The following is a 17,770-nucleotide window of genomic DNA, read 5'->3' on the forward strand; positions in this document are numbered from 1 at the left end:
AGCCGCAGGGCTGTGGGCCAGCAGGCAGCGGAGAGCGGCCCGGCCGGGCCTGCGCCCTGCACAGGTTCATTAAGGGACTGTGCCTTAGATTTTCTGCCTGGCACCGCAGATTCGGTCAAAAATTTCGAGCAGGCCAGACAAGGTGGCTCACGCCTATAATCCCCGCACTTTAGGAGGCTGAGGCGGGTGGATTACCTGAGGTCAGGAGTTCAAGACCAGCCTGGCCAACATGTGAAACCCCGTTTCTACTAAAAATACAAAAATTAGCCAGACGTGGTTGTGGGCACTTGTAATCCCAGCTACTTGGGGGGCTGACGCAGGAGAATCTCTTGAACTCAGGAGGCAGAGGTTGCAGTGAGCCAAGATTGCGCCATTGCACTCCAGCCTGGGTGACAGAGTGGGACTCTGTCTCAAAAACAAAAACAAACAAAATTTCAGAGCAGATACAAAGGCAAAAATAAGAGATTGTAGAGAGCAAATAAAATCTTTGCAATTTTAGGTGGCTTGAACTTTTCTGACTAGTTGGGCAAATTCTTTCATCTCCACATACTTGGAGGTAGAAATAAAAAGGTTGAACTAATTAATTTTTCAAATTTCAATAAAAACTCTTCCATTTTTATGCTTCCAAAAGTTATGTGTTTGTGTGCATGCTTGCGTATGTGTGCATGAGTGTGTTTGTGCACATGTATGTTTGTGTACATGCATGTATTTGTGTGTGTGTGCTGTGTGTGCACCTAAGAGGTGGGAAGAAGCTGAGGATCTTCTCTTGCTATCATATTCCATAAGTGTCCTTAAAAAGCAACTGAAACCATAGACCACGTTCTGCGTTGAATCTTGTCCCCAACACCTCCAAATTAATATTAATATATCAAAGCTCTAAATGCACTGTGACTGTATTTGCAGAGAGTGCCTTTAAGGAGGTAAAGGTTAAACGGGCACATACGTGTGGACTGTGATCCAACAGAACTGGTGTCCCTGTAGGAGAAGGAAGAAATACCAAGGCTCTGTGAGGACACAGTGCCGGAGGCAGCTGTCTGCAAGCCAGGAAAGAGGCCTCACCAGGGACCAGCCTTGCCGGCATCTTGATCTTGAACATCCAGCCTTAGAACTATAAGAAAATAAATATCTGTTTTTTAAGCCACCCAGTGTTGGTATTCTGTTAAGTTGGTCCAAGTAAACAAATACAGATCGATGGCTGTCCTAAAGAACCACTCAACAGGCTGGGCACGGTGGCTCACGCCTGTAATCCCAGCACTTTGGGAGGTCAAGATGGTAGGATCACAAGGTCAGGAGATCGAGACCATCCTGGCGAACACGGTGAAACCCCATCTCTACTAAAAATACAAAAATTAGCCGGGCATGGTGGCAGGCGCCTGTAGTCCCAGCTACTCGGGAGGCTGAGGCAGGAGAATGGCATGAACCCGGGAGGCGGGGCTTGCAGTGAGTGGTGATCGCACCACTGCACTCCAGCGCGGGGGACAGAGCGAGACTCTGTCTCAAAAAAAAAAAAAAAAAGAACCACTCAATATTGACTGTCCTCAAACCAAAGTCATTGCTCTTGGCAGTCCTGGATACACCTTTGAACAAGCCGACCCATTTGATTATGTAGGGAACAGTTCCAGTTAGTTTTGTATCTCAGATACCCTTCATCCTGTAGAGGCAGGGTAAATATTTTTGAATGAATAACTGAACTGTTCTGGGCCTGCTGGCATACTACGCTGCTCAAAGTGAAATATTCAATAGATACTTGTTATAATTTCCTCATAAAATCAGGTGTTGAGCTCTGTGCACTGTCTGGGGTTGGCTTTTCAGGACACGGCCATGCATCTGCAGTTCTCAGAGTCTGCCCTCCCACTCTGGTGACACGATGGCATCAGGAGTGGCATGTGTGTGTTGTGGAAGCTTGTATCTGGGAGGCACTCATAATTATGCTGACAGAGGTAGATGAGGGAAGACCTAGGACATCAGTCATCAAGGGAGAGGACTTGGGATGAATGAGACCTGGGGCAAGGCCCCCCAGAAGTGGAGTGGCCAGCACTCCCAATTCTATGAGGTGGATGGTGCCTAGGCTGATGACATGGGGTCACTTTAGTTATTTTTGGTCATTGCATCCTACCCTCCCTGCCGTGAAAACACATGGCCAGGAAGGAGACATAACTACCTAGAAAAGGAGACTCTGATATTGACAGGGTAGCATTGCAGTGTCTAGTCTGAGAGGACATAGTTGGTTAAATCCACCTTCAATAAAATCTGCCTGAAGTATTTCCTGAGCCTGGTCTTGTATTTCTTGCCATATAGCAATGGCTCCCAACCTGGGGGCACATCAGCCCTTTCCCAGATCTACTGAATTAGTATCCTTAGGTCTGAGGTCTGGAAAATATGTTTCTTAAAACACTTCCCATCCATCTCAGATGTAGCTAAGCCAGTTCTTACAGCAGGCACTAGGAGCTGACATGGTATGGATGAAACCAGCAGTTTGACTGTTCTGGGGTCTCTGCTTTTAGTTCTGATACAGGAAGTCCCGATAGATAAACCCGCACTGAAGAAGGTTCTTTGGCTTCCCTCAATACTTTGTTTCCCTTCAATAATTTTTGAGACTAGAAAGTGGTCATGAGACCAAACATTTAAGGACTGATGTAGAATTGTCTGAGGTTCTAGGGCAGTAATTGCTAAATATTTGAGCAGGTCTAAAACTGCTCCCTGAAGATTCCCTACCGTATTTTGCAGGTTTCCATCTATGCCACCTCCATAAGGTGGGATGGTCCAGTTCCAGGAAGGATGTCGCTGATGATGGCCCTACCGGCTTTCATCAAGCGCTAACAGTGATGTAAAGAACATGCAGGCATCTTCTGCCGGGCGCGGTGGCTCACGCCTGTAATCCCAGCACTTTGGGAGGCCTAGGTGGGTGAATCACGAGGTCAGGAGATCGAGACCACCCTGGCTAACACGGTGAAACTCCGTCTCTACTAAAAATACAAAACATTTAGCCGGGCCTGGTGGCAGGCGCCTGTGTGGGCTGAGGCAGGAGAATGGGGTAAACCCGGGAGGCGGAACTTGCAGTGAGCCGGGATCGCGCCACTGCACTCCAGCCTGGACGACGACAGAGTGAGACTCCGTCTCAAAAAATAAAGAAACAACAAGAACATTTAGACATCTTCGAGAAGCTGCATTTAAGGATATTATCCGTTATGTTGTATATAATTCAAATACATACATAACAATTTTCTCCAAAAAGTGTTTCTTGTTATTAGATATTGAGATTATATGACTCATTACTTTAAACTTTGTTTCTGCTACCAGGAAGCTCAGAGCTAAATTTTGTGCTCGTAACATAATAATTAAGTGTGAGATAAGAAAGCAAAACACAATAGACATTGGAATATTTTAATTCCTCAGGAAAATAAAAGAGTAGGTGTGCATTAAATGGTTAAAGATAAAAATCTCAGAATGCTATAACCAGGGAGGGTCTCCAATGTGCACATGACTGCCAGAGGATGTTTTTTGAGTAAAGACTTTTCTGAAATAGTAAAAATTACAGTTAACCTTGAGCTGGGGGAACGCTTTGCATATTGCCTCATAATCCTCACCAGGGTCACCTATGTTCAACTATCCCCACAGACAGAAGATGAAACAGACTTGGAAGTTTAATGAAAGACATGGATAAATGACAGCATCAGTGTGGGAGCTCCAGCCTCCAGGGCACCAAAATCCACCTTGAACCATGGTGCGGTTCTCCCGCACAATGCTGAGGGGTGCTCCCTCTCCAAGCCGGGCCATGGGGCCACCACTACAGGCTGCGGGAGCAGCTGTGTCCTTACCCAGACAGCATCTGGACAGAGGCCATGCTGGGGAACCACATCAGTCCAGGTTTCCCGCAGGTCACAAAGGCCTGCATGTGCATTTCTGTGGATGCAAAAGTGTCCTTGCTTACTAGAGAGACTGTTATTTTCAGACTTTCTTTGAATGACATACAATGGTTGGTTGAAATTACCATGCTGAAAAGCAAAGATCCCACAGATCATCCACCCTAATCTGATTTGCATAATTTCTAGGGAAACCTCAAAATTAATGGTTCTGAAAACTTGGCATCCACTTTTCTAGAAATAAGGCAGATCAACATAAAAACCTATCTTAAAGTGCCAGCTATTCTCTAAACAGATGGAATTAAGTCACATACATGCCCAGCCTTTGTAACTGGCAACACTTTTACTTACGTAGTGGCACCCAATTTTCTCTCCTGGGGTGGAAGTCCCCCTCAGTCCCTGCTATGAGCCAGTACAGTTATGGGAGAATTTGATAATAATATAATAGTAATCTAATAGTCTAGCCATTATTCAAATTGACCCTTCAATTTCCGATTGGTATGACCTACCAGTTTGAAATTACTTTAGGTAAAAGAAAAAAATATTTTAGTGAGTGTATATAGGAAGAGTCTCTAACCTGGGACCCATGAGCTTCCTAAAACATATGCAAATTATATGCAATGTTTTGTTGCTATGTGGTCCATGGTTTTAGGAGTCCTTCTGGAATATGGCTTTCATGGAGATTTGTGACCCCATAAAAGGTCCAGTGTCATTGCCAAATAACCTTACAGTATTTGACTATCTTAAAAATCCTGGTAGTGATGCTTAAAAATTCTAGTAGTGATTAAAACCATCAAACCTTTGTCAACTCTTGGAAATCCCAGAACCTTAGGTTGAGCGCCACACTGAAGAAACCATGTCATGTGAATTGTAAATCCCTCAGTGGTCTCTTCCTGACCGGTTTTCAGTGTCCTCCTCAAAAAGAAGCACAAGTCACTGAATTTCTCTTTGATTTAAGCATTAAGAAATTGGAGCATAGCAACTTAGAAAACTTTCTCAAAATGTCCTTAACAGCAATGAAAAGATATGTGTCACGTGTCAAACCTTTTTTCTGTTTTTTTTTTTTTTTATTGAGGCTCATTGACTAGAGAAACATAAATATTCCACTCATCTGCTTTTAAAGTAGAGAACAAGGTCTACAAACTCTATTTAATAAATGCAAATTACAAAAAACGTGCTTAGTGTTGTATTGTGGCCAGTTAAGAACAGGAGATGCTGGGACGGAGACTGGAGAAAGACAGGAGAAGAAAGGAAATCAAAATGAAGCAGCTGACAGGGACATCCGGGAGACACACAGGTGCAGTGACAGGCACACTGCAGCAGAAGCTCAGCTTGGAAGACAGAGGCTGCAGAAAGTCGGTCCCTCCATGATGCCACCAGGGAAAAGTCTTCAAAACGTTGTTGTTACTGTGACCAAGGGCAGAAGTCTAGGCATTTTAATTATTGGTATTTGCACTAAGTGCAAGATGAGACCAAGTTGAGCCACTCTTGCCTTCGGCTTGGAGTCAATGCACTCTTGCCCCACCCTCTCAGCTCCAGACCCTGTGCCCTGCCCAGGATGGAGCACTCAGAGACCATCTGGGTGCGGGTGGAACAACAGCAACAGCAGCACTGTCACTTCAGCAAGCATTGCTAGTTTTGCCCCTCTAGTATTAATATATTCATTTCAAGTAAAAGAAAACTTATCTCCAAATTCAAAGAAGTTATTCAATGGGTAGGTTTTTTTGGTTTTTGTTTTTGCAACTTATCTGGCAGCTGACCTAGCTCCCAATGAATTAAATGCTTCACATCTAACTAAATGTGTGCCTAGAATGAGAAAGAGAGAGAGGAGGTGGGGCGGGGCGGGGGGGGGGCGGAGAGAGATTAGAGCAAAGACCTCCACGAGAAAAATACAAAGTCTGTTTTTAAAAACATAAGGCTTCAATTTAAAACACAATTAGGACTTGATACATTTAAAGTCTGTCAAGATAAACATTAAACCAGTTATTGGCTTTTACAAAGTAAGTCAAAACTTGAGGTAATACATTACTCTTCTATAACCAGCCTTATCTGATTATAACATTTTATTTCCTTCCCATCCTTCGAGTTAGATATTCTCAGATACATGGAAGAAATATGTAGAAATCAGCCTCCAGTTAGCGGGGAAAAGGGTATGGTTACGAAAGAGCAGAGGAACTTTACTCTCTATTTAAATAATACACAGAAAAAATGTAATCAGCCAAGCGGTTTCCATGGAAGCGCTCATTGACCAGGGTTCACCAGCGCCTGGCGATGCCTACCCTTTCACTCTGGCGACTGGAAATGCGGTTAACTGAGTTTCAGGGATTTCTAATACCTTCAACATTTTTCTGACTTGGGGGAAAACAAAATCACAAATGTAGCACCGGGTCCCAGCTCTGCAGGAGGCCACCGTCGCGGCCACCTACCCTGGGCCATCGTCCAGCGCACTGTCCAGGGTGCCCGGCAACGGCTGAGGGTGACACCGCAGGGGGTGCAGAGGTAGCCCTGGGAACGGCCCACCTCCAGGCAGAAGGTCTCTGGGACCGAGACGAACCCTGGGGCTGGGGGCGCCGAGAGGCATTTTCTCAGTTGCTTAATTCCCCACGAACTGCATGGACACTCGGGGACGCCAAAAGGAGGCCAGAGTGGGACAGAGGCGAGCTTCCGGGGTAGATACCACCAGTGTGAACGAGAAAGGCCAGGGCTGCCTGCTGGTGAGGGCAGGAGGGGGGCCGTGGCCGTCGGGCGAGTCTGGCTGCACCCCACGCGGGCCAGCTTGCTCACGGGTGTCCCGGAAGTGGGCGCAGGCGGCCACAGGAGCCTGCGGTCTCCCCCGAGGGTCCCCAGGCGGAGTGGCGCGTGCAGGAGGTGATGCGGGATCAGGTCTGGCCTGTCCCCGCAGGACCGCTGGGCTCACAGCGTGCTCAGGTGCCGCCGTGAGTCCAGGGCCCTGGCCCGGCCCCGCGCGGCAGCCGCCGACTCCACGCCGCGCAGCCACTCCGTGCACTTGCGCACCAGGCCCTCGTCCACCGCCTCCGGCTCCTCCTCGTACTCCACGTCGTCGTACCTGTGCCGCTCGTTGAGCAGCGACACCTTGAGCATCGGGCGCAGGGCCCCGGACCGCGGGCTGAGCTGGGGAACCTGCAGGCCGCCGGACAGCAGCTGGGCGCGGGGCGGAAGGTCGCGGCGGCCCAGGCCAGCGGCTGAGGACGCGTCGGGGTCGCTGGCGGGGCCTCCCCTCCGCAGCCCCGCGGCCCTGGCCCGGGGACAGGGAGTGAGTAGGCGACTGGGTTCGGCCGAGGGTGAGGGGAAGGGCCTGCGAGGCCGCGCCAGCAGCTGCTTCTCCAGATGACGCCTCTGGATGACCAGGACGGCCTCGGGGGTGAGGTTCAGGGAGAAGGGCGCAGCGGTGTCGGGACCAGCCCCAGTCCCCGAGGAGGTCCCTGCGGCGGTGGTCCCCGTCCCTGCCGAGGTCGCCGCGTAGGTGGTCCTCGCCGGGCTGTGGCCGGAGCCGGCCAGCCGGGGCGGGGCGCACGTGGCTGGGGCCAGCGCGCGGCAGGGCGAGGCCTGGGGGGAGACGCCCGGAGGGGCCGGCAGCTGCGTCCTGTCCCGGCCGGGGCCGCGCCGGGCCGGAGGCCTCTTGAGCGTGGCAGAGGGCCAGGAGCTGGAGAGGAGCCCCTCGGGCCGCTGTGGGGGCCTCTTCTTGTCCCCCGCGGCGCAGGGCCTCCGGGGTAAGTGGCGCGCGGCTTGGGCCCCCGGTGCGGGGGCGGTCTGCGGCGGCACCGGAGGGAAGGGCATGGTGCTGCGGAGACGCCGGATCCTCAGCCCCTAGAAGAAGAGGCGGGCGCTCAGCCACTGTGCGCGGAGCGGGTCCCTGCAGATCGGGCGGCCCCGCCACACCCACCTGCGACCAGCGGCGGCCTCTCCGGCTTCCTCACATCCCGACGACCAAACCCGGGGACTCCAAGAGAGGAGCTCCCACCCTCCCCTCCTCCTGGGGCCAGGGGCTCCCCTCTGACTCGGTGCTTCCGGGACTGGACCCTGCGGGAACCGCCTCCCGCCGTCCGACTGTGGACGAGTCGCGGCGCCCCCGGGTCCCCACGGCTGAGACACGGGCCGGGCCGGCAGGAGGAGGAGCCCAGCGCGCTCGCTAAGGACGCGGCCCTGCCAGGCCCCGGGCTGTGCCCAGCTGGTGTCACCACCGACTGTTGAATGGGAGCAAAGTGCCAGGACAGCGGAGGGCGGAGCGCGCGCCAGGCATCCCGGGGCTCCCCCAGCTGGCGCTCCGGTGGCCCGAGGTTAATTTAGTCCATCGAAAGCCAGGAGCAGCCCCCTGGGGGAGCCGGCAGCCTTCCGGAGTCATAGGTGGAGGCCCTGCACATTTTAGAGAAAATCCCTTGTAGCCTTCCCGGTGCCTTCGAGACAGCGGGAAAGGCACCGCGCGTAAATACAGCTCTGCTGCCCCACACATCCTGCTTCACAGAGAAAAGCGGGCTGGAGCTGAGGGGGGAGAAAAACCCTTCAGTGAATCTTACATAGTGTTCATGGCCACCCCTTGAGGAGTCACTTTCAAATTCTATTTGAATTTAATTCTATCTAAGTATCTATGAACAGGCAAAATAGTTCAGTTTCAGCTATATAGTGTTTACATAGCAAGTATTAGATATTAAGTCCCTTTAATGATTCCTGTGAGCAAAGCAATATATTTATCACTGTAGCAGAGATTCAGAATTAATGAGATAAATCTTCACTGTCAATTTACATTCTGGTTGTAGACACATGAAGACATCCTACGATATTCAAATGTTTGTTTAATAAATAATTGAACAATTGCAAAGTGATGGATCAAAAAGTCAACGTTTCATGTGTGCAGTCCCTGCATTACTTCAGGATAATCATCAACTGCTTATATCTCCACAAAGTACTTTCCATCAGATACGCTTTTCTGATGGAAACCAGGTGTGTGATGGTTATGGCCCCAGGTTAGTTCCAAAGCACATTCAAATGTGGGTAAACACAAATGTGCCCTGTGCCAACAGTCACAGCAGGATAGCATCGCCCTCCCCCGCCGCTGCCTCAGTCTCCCAGGCAGCAGCAACGCCTCCCCCTGTTGATTGTTGGTGGCCTCAGAGAACTGCACTGTGGATACAGGGGAGAATCAAGGAAACCTAGTAGGTGGTGGGAAATGCTTCTCACCAGAGCTTGGGTTGGGGTGACAGGTTTGGGCTCCATCATCTCTACCAGCACCTCCCAAACCACCCCAATACAGCTTTGAAACAAACCTCCCAATTCACAGGCACCTTCCCTCCATCCCTGCCAGCCTGTCTCTGTCCGTGGGCTCAGGCTGTTAATCGGCTTGACAGGTGAGGTCCTAAGATACTGAAAGCTCCCCCACAATGTGTTTTATTCCAGGTTTTAGAATCTCTGGGTGGTTGTGGGAAGAGGCACGTCAGTGGCGGCAGGAGGTCCACAGTTCTGTGCCTGGAAAGTGGAGGATTGGAAGGGAGTATAAGGAAGGAGAGGACGGGGGTGGGGACAGGGGAGGTATCAAATATCATTTATGGGGGTCACACAGCTGGAGAGACAGGCTATGGAGAAAAATCAGCGAACACTTGGACACTCAGACTTCTGAGTTTGGAGCCCCGCAGTTCAAAAGCGGTGACAGTGCTGGTGACAATGTGCAAAACTGGTGGGCTGGTGGGGTGTTCTCTCTTTCCTGTCTCCTTACTCTTAGGATGCTTCAGAATGAATGACAGTTTGGGAGTGAGAGTGGGTTAGTGGCCTCATAATGCTTCCAACTTCCACTGCTATCTCCATTCTGCTGGGACACTGGGCGTACAGAAGCGAGGTACCTACGCACCTGCCATCACACGGCTCTAACGGGACGGAGGAGATAAGACTCCACCCCAGGAGTGCGAATCCAAGACCAGATTGCAACTTTTACACTAAAGCTGAGAGGGAACAAGTATTGGTAGATCAGGATGACTGGATTAAGTGACCCCTCACCCACAAACTAGTAGCGATTTGGGCCTTTTTAAGCCAAGAAAAGTGATAGTTTGTCAGATTAATGCACATGTCTGACCAGACGAGGAACTGGGATTCTCCAAGTCCTCCCAGACAACTCATCCCAGCCCAGAAGCTTGGAGACGTGGAAAGCTGTAAGTTTGTGTGACCCTTAAGAGGCAGAAAAGTACATTCTGAGTGTCCGCTACCTCGTCACCAGGCCAGGTAAGAGGGGCAGTGCCTCTTCCCTGTCTCCCCAGAACCCCCAGAGCAAAGCATGCCCCTATGAGGGGTTCTGAGCTCGGGTTCTCATGGCAGGCTCCTGCCCCAGGAGTGACGGAGGAGTTAGCATTGCCGACGGACTCTCTCCTCTTCAGACTCTGATAAAAGCACCCAAATGACAGCATCGCTTGTCCCCTGCCCAGCTACTTCTGCTACTTGAAACCTTCAGCTCCTTGTAAATTAGAAGTTAGAAAGATTGGCTTGGGCCTGGAATAGAATGTGTGAAGGCAGCCTCTGTCGCTGGCCCTCACTGGCGCTGTGGCTGTTAAAGAATCCGTTACAAATACCCTTCGGTTGATGCAAGCAGCCGGCAGCAGTTCCCAGCAAGGAAAGCCACCCCAAAGAGACGGCTACGTTTAACTTCAGAACAGCAGGTGTAACTGAAAAGAGATTAAAGAAATATAGTAGGCCGGGCGCGGTGGCTCAAGCCTGTAATCCCAGCACTTTGGGAGGCCGAGACGGGCGGATCACGAGGTCAGGAGATCGAGACCATCCTGGCTAACACGGTGAAACCCCGTCTCTACTAAAAAATACAAAAAAACTAGCCGGGCGATGTGGCGGACGCCTGTAGTCCCAGCTACTCGGGAGGCTGAGGCAGGAGAATGGCGTAAACCCAGGAGGCGGAGCTTGCAGTGAGCTGAGATCCGGCCACTGCACTCCAGCCTGGGCGGCAGAGCAAGACTCCATCTCAAAAAGAAAAAAAAAAGAAAAAAAAAAAAAAAGAAATATAGTAGCTGGTTGCAGTAGCTCACGCCTGTAATCCCAGCACTTTGGGAGGCCAAGGCGGGTGAATCACCTGAGGTCATGAGTTCAAGACCAGCCTGACCAACATGGTGAAACTCCGTCTCTACTAAAAACACAAAAATTAGCTGGGAGTGGTGGCATGCGCTTGTAGTATCAGCTACTCGGGAGGCTGAGGCCGGAGAATCATTCGAACCCAGGAGATGGAGGTTGCAGTGAGCCGAGATTATGCCATTGCACTCCAGCCTGGGCGACAGAGCAAGACTCATCTCCAAAAAAATAAAAATAGTAAAATTTAGCTTACAGTTTACAAGGGATTTCTCATAGCTTGCCCAGAACACAATAATAATAACTATTCATATATAATATTAAATAGTAAAGCTTGGGTACTAGAATACTGAGATCAGCTAATCTGTCTCAGAACTATATTTTGGGGTTCACCTGAACAAGAGCGGATCTCTAAAATGCATAATTACATCTTATCTTGCATGATTACATCTTATCTAAATTTACTGTCTCAAATAAGTTGGTTGATTTAAAAGGTCAACTAAGCAAAACCAAATACAGTTGACCCTTGAATCCCACGGGTTTGAACCGTGAGGGTCCACTTACAGGAGGATTTTCCTCTGCCTCTGCCACTCCTGAGACAGCAAGACCAACCCCTCCCCTTCCTCCTCCTCAGCCTACTCAAGGTAATGGTGATGAGGATGAAGACCTTCATGATGATCCACTTCTATACTTAAGAATTGTAAATATATTTTCTCTTCTTTATGATTGTCTTAACATTTTCTTCAGCTTACTTTACTGTAAGAATACTGTATGATATATATATATAATACATATAACATAGAAAATATGTTAATGAACTATGATATTGATAAGACTTCTGGTCAACAGTAGGCTATTAGTAGTTACACTTTGCAGTGTCAAAATTTATACAAGGATTTCTGACCCTATGGGAGGCTGGCACCCCTAACCCCCACATTGCTCAAGGGTCATATGTATTTAGAACTGTCCATATTTTTGACTTATGTTTTACATCATTTATGTTTTAAATTTGATTTTCAGATTTCAAATATAACAATAACACGATATTGCCCACATATGGGAATGGTGATTATCCACCTGCCCCACTATTCTGTCAGAGTAAAGTGTGTATCAGAGTAAAGAATTTCCATTACAACAATCCCTTAAGACATTCCCAGTGAATAATATGTGCACAGAGAATATTTCAGTCACTAAAATAAAACATCAGGAAGATTACATTCAGGCCCAACTAAAATTATAGAGGCAACTGTTCCACAGATTTGAACTGTGTGAACTGAAGAATTATCAAGGCTGCAGCTCAGTGACCCTGTTGTGTAAAGGGCCTCAGATCTGATCATCCCTACTGCCCAGACCCTATAGAAATGATCCCAAGGATTCTGTGCTCCCACACAATGCACGCTGGCTGCTGACTGCTCAACTGGTCATTCCTGCGTCGTTACCAGTGAATAAAATTAGAGCCAGTAATCACATCACACCACGAGGAAATCAGCAATTATTTGAAAAAAAAGTTACATTTTGTTCATTAACTTAATTTCTTCTTTTTTACTAAGTCATATAATATTTAAATGTACATTCAGAAAAATTTCAAAATGGGAGCTATTTCAGTACATTGTTTCTCATTATTCCCTATGGTCTACTTCTTTCTATATTTTCATTCAAATCATTTTTACATGATATAACAGTAAGCAGTCAAACATCTAGAACTAAAACTAAACCTGAATTTTAACACAGGAAAATCTTATTCCAGTTTAAAACCAATTTTATTACTTGGAACACTTGAATAACTTAAAAATGTCTAAATTTCTTCTAACACTGGTCTGTTACTGTGAAAGGCTTTGGGAATTAAAAAACACTTAGGAAATGTGTTGGATGCTAATAATTTTAAAGTATTTCTTTTTCCCCATTATTAAGATAATAGGCAATGTCTATTCCGCACTAAATAATCCACTTTATCTGGATTAGTTATATCACTGAAAGCTCATGAAAGCCCTATGGGAGCAGTACTAGCAATACTTGCATTTTACAGATGACAAACCAAGGCTTACCCAAGTAGCCACACAACTAGCATGTGGCCAAGAGCAGCCTGTCTAGGCAGGGGGCGCCAGAGCACACTCTTCCCTCCATGCGGGGGACAGGGGATCGCAATTTCTTTGGTCTCCAGACCAGATGGCCAAGAACCCCAAAGAGCTTCTGTTCTGTGGATTTTACCCATTATGTTAGCCTTATTAAAAATTTAAATAGCTTTAAATACATACATGTTAGCAATAAACCCATTATGTTAACATATTTTTAATATATTTTTAAAAACTTTTCTAAAACAATCAAATATGAGAGATGAGTGGTGGGCTCAGTAGAAGCCATGGGATCTCATATCCACTGTGTTCTGTCCTGTGTCATCATGCACCATGGGACCTCAGTAACGCCACTGTGCACTGGGGATAGCAGGAGAGGGGAAAAGAGTGACGCTGGCTCAGTATCACTGTGAAAACAGACCCTAACAGGCCTCCGGGCCCCCAGGTGTGCCGGGAATGCACTGTGAGAAGTGCTGCATTGAGACTGCTGACAACCAGTAACCTTCCTATCAAAAACCCTTAACCCAGTAACCTGTGGATGTCCCAAATGCATTCCATCAACTGCTTTGCTAGAAGAAAGTAGAAAAATAACTTTTAGAGGAAACCTCATTGTAAGCACACCTCACCAATTCAGCACTATCCTAAGTAAAAATAAGCAAAAAAGTAGCTTACTAACTCAACATTCTACAAGTATAGGTGATTCTAAAAGTATAGGTGTAAGAAAAAGGTGATTTAACATTAACCACTAAAAATTCCCTTAACCAAGCAGGTTTCCTAACAAGGAATTTAAATCTTAATTACCATACAAAGGTCCGACCAGACGTAGGAGGAACTCCCTTCAGGACAGGACCATAGATGGTTCCTCCCCGGTGATTCAGCGGGAAAAAAAAAGCCCACAATGGGTATTCAGTAATTGATAAGGAAACTCTTCTAGAAGCAGAGTTAGGAAAATTGCCTAATAATTGGTCTGCTCAAACGTGGGAGCTCTTTGAACTCAGCCAAGCCTTAAAGTACTCACAGAATCAAAAAACTCTATCTCAATCCTGACTCAAAAGGTTACCTACACCCTCTCTGAAATGAATTTGCATAAGAACTGTTATTTTTGGGAATGCATCTTGATGGGGCGGGGTGGGGCGGGGCTGTTATGAAATACTCAGGAACCCAGCCCAGCTCTAGAACTCACCCCTGAGCGCAAAGACAATGTTGGTCACGCTGGTAAAGAACCACTAGAATCCAGCAGCCCGGACCCCTTTCTTTGTAGTCAAGAAAGGTGGGAAAAGGGGAGTAGGACTGCGACATTGGTAAGCGTAACGAATCTGATAGGCAGAGGTCCGAGGGTGGTTACGCACCCTGGAAAGGAATAAGCATTAGGACCAGAGAGGATGCTCTAGGACTAATGCTCATTGGAAAATTACTAGAGGTGCTGGCATCCCTATTTTTTTTTTCAGATGGGAAATGTTCCCCCCAAGACAAAAAACGCCCCTAGGATGTATTCTGGAGAATTCGACCCAGTCAGGGTATATGTACCTTTTTCCTTCTCAGACTTGAAACAAATTAAAATAGACCTAGGTAAATTCTCAGATAACCGTGATGGCTATATTGATGTTTCACAAGGGTTAGGACAATCCTTTGATCTGACATGGAGAGATATAACGTTACCGCTAAATCAGACACTAACCCCAAATGAGAGAAGTGCCGCCATAACTGCAGCCCGAGAGTTTGGCCATCTCTGGTATCTCAGTCAGGTCAATGAGAGGATGACAACAGAGGAAAGAGAATGATTCGCCACAGGCCAGCAGGGAGTTCCCAGTGCAGACCCTCATTGGGACACAGAATCAGAACATGGAGATTGGTGCCGCAGACATTTGCTAACTTGTGTGTTAGAAGGAGAAAGGAAAACTAGGAAGCAACCTATGAATTATTCAATGATGTCCCCTATAACACAGGGAAAGGAAGAAAATCCTACTGCCTTTCTGGAGAGACAAAGGGAGGCATTGAGGAAGCATACCTCTCTGTCACCTGACTCTACTGAAGGCCAACTAATCTTAAAGGATAAGTTTGTCACTCAGTCAGCTGCAGACATTAGAAAAAACTTCCAAAGTCTGCCTTAGGCCCGGAGCAAAACTTAAAAACCCTATTGAACTTGGCAATCTCGGTTTTTTTAATACTAGAGATCAGGAGGAGCAGGTGGAACGGGACAAACAGGATTTAAAAAAAAAAAAAAGGCCACCGCTTTAGTCATGGCCCTCAGGCAAGCGGACTTTGGATGCTCTGGAAGAGGGGAAGACTGGGAAAATCAAATGCCTGATAGGGCTTGCTTCCAGTGCGGTCTACAAGGACACTTTCAAAAGATTGTCCGAATAGAAATTAGCCGCCCCCTCGTCCATGCCCCTATGTCAAGGGAATCACTGGAAGGCCCACTGCCCTGGGGGACAAAGGTCCTCTGAGTCAGAAGCCACTAACCAGATGATCCAGCAGCAGGACTGAGGGTGCCTGGGGCAAGCGCCAGCCCATGCCATCACCTCACAGAGCCCCAGGTATGCTTGACCATTGAGGGCCAGGAGGTTAACTGTCTCCTGTACACTGGCACGGCCTTCTCAGTCTTACTCTCCTGTCCCAGATAACTGTCCTCCAGATCTGTCACTCTCCGAGGGGTCCTGGGACAGGCGGTCACTAGATACTTCTCCCAGCCACTGAGCTGTGACTGGGGAACTTGACTCTTCTCACATGCCTAATTATGCCGGAAAGCCCCACTCCTTTGTTAGGGAGAGACATCCTAGCAAAAGCAGGGGCCATTGCACACTAGAATTAGAAGGAAAAAAGGTAAATACATATACAGACACTAAGTATACTTACCTAGTCCTCCATGCCCACGCAGCAATACGGAGAGAAAGGGAATTCCTAACTTCCGAGGGAACACGTATCAAACATCAGGAAGCCATTAGGCCCCCAAATTCTCCTTACCTCTGAGTCTACTTCCTCCCATCCCCGCCTAAAGATAATTTTATGGGGAAGACGATTTGCTTGTGTCTCTCCAGCAGACAATCAGGTGCCTATGTGGGTGCCCACCAAACATCTGAAGATCTATCAGCCATAGCATCTAGTGGACACCCCCCATACAGCGCGAATTGAAGGTTTGAAAAGCCTCGATTTGCTTTCTCTATGCCTTCTGTTAATCAGAAAAGGCCTGTTTCTCATTATCGATGGCCTCCCGGCTACAGCCACAGAAGTTTTTGCTTCTGTTTCAGTAGATTTACTAACGTGGGGGTGAGGTATGCTTGTGATTTTGCAGATGAACGAACTGTGTGGATGCCCTCAAGATGTGTATGGCCATGGAATGGGAGACTGGAGGGACCCGTGGATCCCAACCATGGACCCAGTTTCCCCAGTACAAGCCATGAGCCAGCTGAATTTGAATGCGAAGATGGAACAAGGACCAACTGGAGTCCCGATGCTTAACGGACCAATGCTTTCTGACTCAACTACTCTCTACCCTGAATACGAGAGACCCTAATAGTTAAGGCAGGAGTATCATCACCCTTATTTAGCATGAAGAAGTTACGGAAGACAGACCTTCATCCTTCTGCTACCCCTAGGATTAAGGGTCCTCTTGTAAAAGGGAAAGGGGAGATATGTTGGAAGCGCTCAAACCATAGTGACTCCAGTTTGAATAAGGGCTGAGAGACGCTGGGTCACCTACCAGCAGTTAAGGGCTGCACAGCCTGCAATCACCTTGCTAATGATAGCTATTAATAATGACAGTAATGATACCTTCCCTTTTACAAAAGGGAAAAAGCTGAGTGTTGGGGGAAACTGAGGCAGGGCTTGCATAACGTCCTCTGGAATGTGTCTAGACTTGCTGGCTCCTTGCTTCTAGCCTTCCTAGGCCCCTATTCCCATTATCTCAAGTAGCAGAACGTGTTCCATATAAATGCTAAACTGTCACAGCCGTAGATCATGTACCTGCCCTTTTGACCTCCACGTTCTCACTACCTGTTTCTTTGTTGGATTACCAGTAAATACTGTGGGCTCCCAGAGCTCGGGGCCTTCACAACCTCCACGATGGCAATGGCCCCCCTGGTGTCCCACCCTTCTCTCTCAAACTTTTTCTCAGTCCTTTGACTCCACCGGACTTTGTCACCCCCATGACCTGGTGTTGGGTCTGATCACCCCAACAGAGCCTGTGCTCACCAATTTTAGTCCTTTCCAGCACCGACCCAGGCCTTCTGGAGCCCAAGGCATGCCTGCCCTGCTGCCGGTGTCTGGACTGAGACCGAGGGCATCCATCCTGTCCATCCAGGAAGCCTGAGAGCTCTGAGCAAGGCAACACCCTTGTCTGAACTCAGGTATCTACCACCTGGGCAGACTGAATGACGCCCTTCTCTATCCTGAGGCCACGCCTCACACCCCATGGTGGACCCAAAGCTACTCCATATCCTGTCCTGGAACTACCCCTCACCCCCCGACCCCTGCATCAATCAGAGGTAGTTTCTGAACCCACATTGCTCCAAACGGTTACTCTAAGTGTGGCCTCCAGTTTATCCCTCAGTTCTGGAAGACTGGGATTCCTCTAGAGCTAGGCGCGAGCTTACCGCCTGTGCCACCAGTCCCTGCTCTAAGCTCTCAGGCTGCCCGGATGTGACACTTTCCAAGCTCACCCCTGACTTATCTCACACAGACTCCTAGAAGACCCCATACTTTGATCAGGTCAAATCTGCCGCCAACACAGAGCAAATGGGAAGCAAAGAGCCGTTTCCATGC

At 48.2% G+C, this 17,770-nt stretch overlaps 1 protein-coding gene across 1 annotated transcript; it reads right to left on the reverse strand.

Moving 5' to 3' along the window:
- Nucleotides 1-5,765: 5,765 nt before the first annotated feature.
- PRR18 (proline rich 18) lies at nt 5,766-8,398 on the reverse strand. The gene has a single exon (XM_023223634.2). The coding sequence runs from the start codon at nt 7,659-7,661 to the stop codon at nt 6,777-6,779; it is 885 nt and encodes a 294-aa protein (XP_023079402.1). The 5' UTR covers nt 7,662-8,398; the 3' UTR covers nt 5,766-6,776.
- Between the last annotated feature and the right edge of the window lie 9,372 nt (nt 8,399-17,770).

Source organism: Piliocolobus tephrosceles, chromosome 5, assembly GCF_002776525.5.
Source record: "Piliocolobus tephrosceles isolate RC106 chromosome 5, ASM277652v3, whole genome shotgun sequence".
NCBI classification, from domain to species: Eukaryota; Metazoa; Chordata; class Mammalia; order Primates; family Cercopithecidae; genus Piliocolobus; species Piliocolobus tephrosceles.